The 8,602-nt window shown below is 33.8% G+C and overlaps 1 protein-coding gene across 1 annotated transcript in view; it reads right to left on the bottom strand.

Moving 5' to 3' along the window:
- Positions 1 to 502: 502 nt before the first annotated feature.
- The window catches only part of mav (TGF-beta domain-containing family member maverick), a 41,111-nt gene continuing 33,011 nt past the window's right edge, over positions 503 to 8,602 (bottom strand). The window contains exon 2 of the mRNA XM_017617627.1: positions 503 to 3,248. Coding sequence (XP_017473116.1) covers positions 1,914 to 3,125 — 1,212 coding nt within the window. The 5' untranslated portion in view covers positions 3,126 to 3,248 and the 3' untranslated portion in view covers positions 503 to 1,913. The remainder of the gene's footprint in view (positions 3,249 to 8,602) is intronic.

Here is an 8,602-nt window from a genome sequence, read left to right as displayed (position 1 = left end):
ATAGATATAGATATAGATATAGATATAGATATAGATATAGATATAGTTAAAAAATAGTTGGTGGTAATTTCAAGTCCTCTAAACATTTATTTAGCCGTTAAAAACTTTACAACATACGACAATACGACACATACGACACCTTGTGAACCACCCAATAGATTTGCTTGAAAAATTGACTGTCGCACGGTGGTATTACGTGGTATGTAATCGAATCGCTGATTTAATCTTTAATAATTATTATTTATAATCAACCGCCTTATATATATATTGTAATATATTCACTGGTTCGTCGAAATGGAAAGGTAATACCATGATAAAAATATAGTAAGGTAGAACCGCTGAGAGTCACTTTTAAAATTCTTGGCGTTTCCAAACAATTTAATTTTTAAATTTACTCACAAACTCACACACACATTTTCATTTTCAATCTCAAGCAACAACAATTTCGAACAATTTCAATTTTTTATTTTCACTTTTATATGATTTTAAAATGTTGGCAAACTTCAATAAAAAATCATGGGCGACAAATTGAGAGAACGGTTCTACCTTGCTATGTTTTTATCATGGGTAATACAACTGTGAAACTAAACCAAGCATATTTTTTTTTTGTATTTAGGAATAGATTTGCAGATTTGAGCTAAAATTTTAATAATATTTACTAGTCACAATTATAAGGTATTTTTACCACTCCAATTCAATGTATGTAAATATTTAAGTTCATATTTGTTTGCGTTATTATAACCAAATTATTTAATTTATTTAGCTATTTGTGAAGAAACATTTTTTTAGCTATTTTGTTCGGCTATAAAAAATTTGTTAGCTATTTCTATCTATTTTTTTCGAAGAATTTAGCTATAAGCCTCAAAATTTTCTGGCAACACTGATGGCGACATTTTCCACTTTTTTCGCGTTTTTGTTTGACGCTCTCTTTTCTCGTCTCGTTCTCGCCGCCAAGCCATCGGATTCGTTTTTTATATTATATATTACAATTAATGATATTTGTTGTTTCTTTTAATAAAAAAATAGCATAAGTGCTTTAAATATGTAGCAAAATTCATTTTGGGGAAAGCGAAACCACAAATTCAGCTTACACATCGTTAGCGTTGGTGTGAAAACACGAAGGAAAAACTGCACAATGTGCACGTTTTGGCCGGCATTGCATTATGGTCTGATTATGGCAATTTAAAGTAATTTACAAGGCTCTCACACAAAAATTCAAATGGATGTTGCCTATAATTGAACTGCCGAAACTTAACGTAACTTAATGCCACGCCGAAATCTGTTTCATTTAGATTTTCTAAGTTCTAAGTTCCGTTAAGTTGCCTTAATCAGACTTTTAGGCTGCGTTTCACCAGATTAATTTAAGAAAACATTTTTTTTATTTAAAAATTTTTGGTTTCATCGATGAAACTTAATTTGTTTTTAATTTAATTAATGACCTATGCTCTTCACGTAAATAAAATGAATAACCACACTCAGAGATGTTACACAGTTAATCAATATACGCCCACCGCAATATTGTGTATCAGCTGTTTACTTGTAAAATAGCCCTGATTTTACTACCATATTTATATTCACTTAAATAAAGGGCTTATTGAAACTGAAGAAATTTAATTTAGAATCAAATAAAAATTTAAATTTAAATTAATTTCCAATTAAAGGAGTTTGTTCAAACGCAGCCTTAGAGTAAATTTTTCGAAAGTGTACAGTGCTTGTAAATGTATTTATGTATGCATAGATATACCTATATGTAAACAGGTTGGTATATATGTATGTACATATATGTTTATGAATATATGATGTATGTTCGTGTATAAATAATGTTATATTAGATACTACTTATAGAACTCTTCCCGCTATCACACATTGGTAGTCCTACCGATATTTTACCAATTATTGCATCCATGTAGCACTTACGAGCATGCGCACTCGACAACTCGCATATCAGTCCACGTTGAGATCTTTAGTTTTTCGCTGTTTTTTTCATCTAGGTGCAAAACTTCGAGTTCGACCAGCTTCGAGGGTGCACAACATGGACGCGGTGCACGCTCACGGTTTTGCTTCCAAATCAGGCTCTGCAACATGGCGTGATGGTGGGCGGGGTTGTAGCGCGGAGGACAGCGGCCGTGGCAGTAGCCAGCATCGAATACTTTCGGCTGTATTATGAATTCAAAGCCTTTGATTTCCTTGAACACCACTTCCATTGTGTGTCGACAGCAGCGTTTATTGCCCTTATGGCAGGTATGTTTATCTAGTGCAGCATTGGAGAGGTGTCGGCCATTTGACAGCGTTGCAACTTTATGATGATGGTAGAGTGTTGCCTCAGCGGAATTGGAATGTTTATTCGACCTCATCTCCTTGTACGTCACGCCCATACGACCGATGATGTTTAAAACCGGCATCAATTTCGCATCATCAGCATTGGCATCGTCAACGTTGGTAGACGACGTCATGTCGTTTAGTATGCGCGCACCAACTCGTTGACAAATGTCACATTGCACCTCGAGCCCAAGATTGGACTTTGGCTCGCGTAGCCATGCCTCCACAGCTTTGGTGACATCGAATTGCATCCACTGGCTATGTGTATCATCCGCACGACGGGAATCCACCTCGATATCCATTTTATGACCATCGAGCCAAAGGCGTTTGCCCTTCCCCAAACGCTGATACACCCTCAAATTTAGAATATGCTTCTGCTTTGTAGGCGTATCTGTGCTTGCTTGCGGCTTACCGCTTTTGGTGATATTTGTGCGGCAGGCGCGATACCTTGACTGTTTACTCGGCTTGGTAGACTTGACAGCTAATTCCGAGCTGTGGATTAGCATAAGTCGAATATTAGCCTCCTCCACGTCGCCGGGCTCCAATTGAGCAGCATTCTTTTCCAAGGCAAAACGCAGAACCATCTTAGTCTTGCCTTTTAGTCGTCGACGCCACTTTCCGTCTTTATTGCGTTGCATACGTGGTAATATAAAGTTATCGGTGAATGTTTCCTGATCGGTAGCGGCATCAGCGTCATATTCGTCCTCATCTGAGTCGTTCAGAATGTTGCGTTTTCTTCGCCAATACTGTTCGAATTCGGTGGCGTTCGGGGCGATGCTAACAATATGCAATGGAGCATTTTCCATTTGCCACTCGACAGGGTCCTCAATCGTATATGCCAATTCAGCTAGTTCACGTCGTTTTCGTTCGTGTACGCGCAACAAATACTCACGATACTTGGTCACATATTCTCGTTGGCTAACATTAACCTAAAACGACAAAAAAAACATTGCCATCAAAAGAGGCTACAAACCAAATAAATAACAACTTTATACTAACTAGCGATAGGTAAATTGATATTCGAATCTTCGAGATTCGGGTTATAATCGAATTTTAGCTTCAAATGGCGAATTTTTTAATCAAACTTTGTGGTGCTAAAGTTCGTATAAAATCGAAATTTTCTAGAGTGAATTAAAAATTTACAAGAATGTACTAATTTATTTTGTTATTATAAAGAAAGGAAAATAAATATAAGCACATTATACGTTCAAAAAAATTAGTTTAAATATGTGTACATTTTCTTAATTTTTTTAAATGATACTACTTCTGGTACTTACAAACATTAGACAGAATTTATAATACCATTTCAGGTTCATGAAAGGTATAAAAAATGATGGAAAAATCGTACGTTCGCAACCGGTACTTAAGCTTATAAATAAAAAACTAATAGAGATATTTCGACGCGCAATTAGTTAGGAGGAAGTACCTTTATTCCGCTTTAATATAAAACTAATCGCTTTATTTTCTTTACTTTCATTTTTCAATTTGCAGCCAAAAGCGACTTCCATTATTATTCGTACGTTCGCGAAGACATGTTTGTTGCTAACATTTTGAAAAATAAAAGTTTCTTGTATAGTTTCAGACGCGGGCTCGATCCCTGCTAAGTCTAGAAAAAAGAAGTCTGATGAGGAGATATGGTGATCTCCGAAATAGCTGCTATAACTTCTACCGCTTCAACTTTGTTGCTTTTTCCATTTTTTCTAATAAAAAACTCGTGGCACAAAGCTCAACAAAAATATTAAAATTAAATGTTAATAAGCCACAATAACATTGACAAATATATAGTTTAGGAAGAGTAGTGTTGTTCCGATACTGTCATGTACTCGATACCTTTACTCTTTAAAAATATCGAAGAAAAGTATCGATGCTACAAATGTATCGGAGAGAAGTACTCGATACTTACTCGTATCGAACTCATTACAGCATTCCGTAGAACTAATATAATAATTTCAGAAAATATTATAAATGCAAATTCAAAGGGCATGTGCATGTTTATACGCATCTGAATATATTTATTAAAAAAGTTTGATAAGTTTAATAAGAAAGTTGCGTTATCTGCCGCCGCGGCAATGCTACATCACGGGAAGAAAAAAATAAACACTTCGAGTACTTTCCGATCGAAACTTACCAAAAGAGCAGCCATAAGTATGATCGAGTACTTTCGGCCAAAACCTACCGAAAGAGTGGCCGTAAATCTTGTGAAAATTTCACTAGTACGAGAACGCAGTCTTGACAGTTTCTTCATTTCTGTATGCAATTTCAATTATTTAAGGCGTTTTCAGTCCGATTCTCCAACTTATTTTATTTGCTTCATACACCTTAAGGTTGGGTACAACTTAAGGTCTGAACTTGTTGCCAAAAATACTATGCACACTATGTCACAATCAAAGTTCTGAATAGGTGGAAAAGCATGTAAATACTCTAACCGCGTACTCGATACCCATCTAAGTACTTGTGGGAAAGATTGGAGTACAAAAAGTACTCAGTACTTGAAGAAAGTATCGAGTATTTACTCGTAGATACTTGTATCGGAACAACACTAAGGAAGAGCCTTCCTGAAACTATACAAGAAAGCAAATGCATGTATAGAATTGACACCAACAACGACGCTGTCAAGTTTAAATAGCGGCAATTGAGCTGCACTGATAGCAGTAGGTTGAATAAGGGAAATGAATTAGCAACACGAGTTTACGGAGTGTGGATAGCTCAATAGTTAACGCTTCTGACTTTGCACATCGATGACGCGGGTTCGATCCCTGCTAAGTCTGATGAGGAGATGTGGTGATCTCCGAAATAGCTGCTATAACTTCTACCGCTTCGACTTTGTTACTTTTTCCATTTTTTTCTTATAAAATAATCGTGGTACAAAGCTCAATAAACATATTAAAATTAAATGTTAATAAGCCACAATAACATTGACAAATATTCTTTTTTGTTCGTTTATATAAAGCAGTGGATAAAAATATACGTATATGCGAAAGGCAAATTTATCTGTTTAAATGAACACCACTAATATTTCCTGCAAACACACATCGATTAACATCATTTATCGACACAGAATTGTTTTCGTACAAAATTACGCAAAAAAGCTGTAAATTTCTTACTCGTTCATTTTAGGCATGTCATTGTTACGAATTTCGAAGTTTCGAAAATACGATTCGGATTGCAGCGTACTATATCTACGATTCGTAGCANATTTATCGACACAGAATTGTTTTCGTACAAAATTACGCAAAAAAGCTGTAAATTTCTTACTCGTTCATTTTAGGCATGTCATTGTTACGAATTTCGAAGTTTCGAAAATACGATTCGGATTGCAGCGTACTATATCTACGATTCGTAGCAAAATCCGGTTCGCGACCGTTGGAAATGCCCATATATATATACATACTTTATTTTAAGTCGTCCTGCTTTCCTGAAGTATGTACTGCATTAATATTAGCTGTGTTTTTTTACAAATTATCCAGTAACTTGCCAGCAACTCTCCAGTAACTTTATTTCTAAGAATTCGCTCTCATAGAAAAAATTTGCAATAAAGTACGCGAACGCTTTTCCAGTAATAATTTGCAACTTTTATGAACAGCTGATAAATTGGTTGTTTATTCGCAGCAAATTCCTAATAAAACAATATATTTTGTATTTAAATAGGTTTATTTTGTGAAATTCAACAATAAAAACCCATAAACAGTTTCCTTATTAGTTTAAATTTCATCCAGCAACATGCGATCAGCTGTTTTTCGTACTGGCAAATTCTTACAAGTCAAAATTTATCCAGTAAAATCCAGTAAAAACTTGCAACTTCAACTGTAATTTTTCGCTCTCTCAATTTCCCCTACTTTGCAAGTTTTTGCGTACGAAAACGCCAAAACATGAAAATTCGTAAAAACTTTTACTGGATTTTACTGGAAATGAGTAAAAAAACGCAACTATTATTTGTTCCAATTATTGTGCCTACAGCTGAACGATCATTTTCGAATTTAAAATTGACTCGTCAATTCCCAGTGTCACCTGTAGGGGACACCTCTAAAAACTTTTTTTCAGCTTAAGGAAAACGCTTTTTTTCCATTTTACCTCTGTTAACAATTAGTTAACAAATCAATGGAGTGTACATAATTTTCTTGCAATTGTAGTTGCAAGTCAGCTGTGAAATTTTTTACTTTTATCGCAAGCTGGAACTCGTCGTCTTTGAGTGCTTTTTATATCAGAAATTCAGCTTATGATGCCAAATTCGTAAATGATATGTCTAAATGGTAAATAATGTTGGCAAAACAAGATATGGAATATATTATAGATGTCATTTACATAATGAAAAGTTACCATGAAATTAAAAAAAAACAATGTTTTTCACTTATTTGTACAATTATGTAATGAATAAGTGAAAGGAATATCAGAATATTGCAGAATCCTTCAAATGGGAATTGACGGGTTAATAAAAACCTATTTGAGAAACTCTATGGGACAAGACAGGCTAAGTAACTTGGCTATTCTGTCTATTGAAAATTCTATGGCTCTATCTTTAAAAGTTGATGATGTATTAGATTCTTTATCAAAATTCAATTGTTGTTTTTTTTCTTAAAAAAATCATAGCTCGAAAATAACGAATTTTAGTTACTAGGCATTCAGTCGAAATGAAGTTTAAAATGTCTATTAAATAATAAAAAAGTTTTAAAAAATAAAAATACCCTTTTCGAGATATTGTATTTTAAAAATCTTTTTCCCTTTTTGTTTAATGTTGAATAATAAAAAAACAACAACTTATTTAGAACAGTTATAAACTTTTGTAGTCCAAACTGTTAAAAACATTTTAAAGTAAAAATTGTCCAAATCGGTCAATTTTTGGGCAAGTTATAGAGAATTGGAAAAAAAGTTTTCTCAAAAAACCGAAAAAATCGTTTTCACCCAAAAAACGAAATTGCCGATAAATCTCCATTTTTTCCCGCCAGAAGAAGAAATACGTGTCTCATTATTTTGACCAAGAATCAACATATTGAAGTTTTGTTGAATAATAAAATCATGTCCCGAGTGGACCGTTTGAATTGAAATGGAAAGCATCGTATGTATAAACCTATGTTATTGAAAGTAAAAATCTAATATTTAACAAAAATGCATACATTATGGTTAATAATGCTGGGTAACTACTTAAGTGGTTTATTAAAATTAAATTACAACGTGACGATTTTTACTGGGAGGGCCCCATCGAATGGATTTGCAACGGGTCTCAGATGGTACATACAGTTACTTAACCAATCGTTCGCATGTAGATTTTGTTTTAATATTCACAATGTTTTTCAAGTATAATTTTTTCTTTTTTTGTAACAATACATTTCATGCAATGATCATATATATAAAACTTTCAAAATTTAACCACCATTTAGAAAAATTAAACAAATTTCGATCAAAATTTTAAACCTTTTAATCTGAATTTTTGAAAAAATTGTGGTTATTCAGTTTCATAAAATTTTACTACAATAAAGTGGAAGTTTCAAGCGGCTAAAAATTCGCGTTGAACTTTAATTTTGCTTATGGAGAAAATGCTCAACTAGCACTGGTGTATAACTTGGTGTAAAATTGTGAATTTTGGTGCAATTAACCAAATTTATACCCAAAATTCGTAAATTTACACCGAGTTATATGCCCGTGTGCTACTTGAGCTTGCTTGAAAAAAAAATTAAAAATCAACGCCCGTTCTTATATATTGCATTTCGAGGGCTTATATTCAATACCCTCTATCTACAATTTTGATGAAAAAGAGTTTTTGATGGTAACGTGAGCTCTTATTTATCCTTCAGCCATGACAATAATGCCAAACTTAAAATTTTGCTTTTATGGTATTATATTCTCATTTTGAAAAATCCACTATCTGCAATAACATTTTGTTACAAAAGCAAAATCGTCTATCTACACAATTTTGCTGGAAAATCGTTTTCATTACCATTTTTTGTNGAAAGAGCATAAGGCAACCCAGTTTGCCCGTTCCGGGGCACCGAAATTGCGCATATGGAAACTGTGCATTTAGACATTATTTCGGTTTCAACCGAAACTGTGCATGTATGCTTTATTTCGGTTTTTATCATATGCATTATTTCGGTTTTAAACCGAAACTGTGCATGTATGCATTACTTCGTTTTTTTTCATATGAATTATTCCGCTTTTAAAACGAAAGTAAGCATATGCATAATTTCGGTATTTTCTCATATGCATTATTTCGGTTTTCAACCGAAACTGTGCATGTATGCATTACTTCGGGTTTTTCATATGCATTATTTCGGTTTTCAACCGAAAC

Source organism: Rhagoletis zephyria, unplaced genomic scaffold (genome assembly GCF_001687245.7).
Source record: "Rhagoletis zephyria isolate East Lansing unplaced genomic scaffold, Rhagoletis_zephyria_1.1 Rzeph_scaffold_01454, whole genome shotgun sequence".
NCBI classification, from domain to species: domain Eukaryota; kingdom Metazoa; phylum Arthropoda; class Insecta; order Diptera; family Tephritidae; genus Rhagoletis; species Rhagoletis zephyria.
This window is presented reverse-complemented; position numbering and strand designations above follow the sequence as displayed.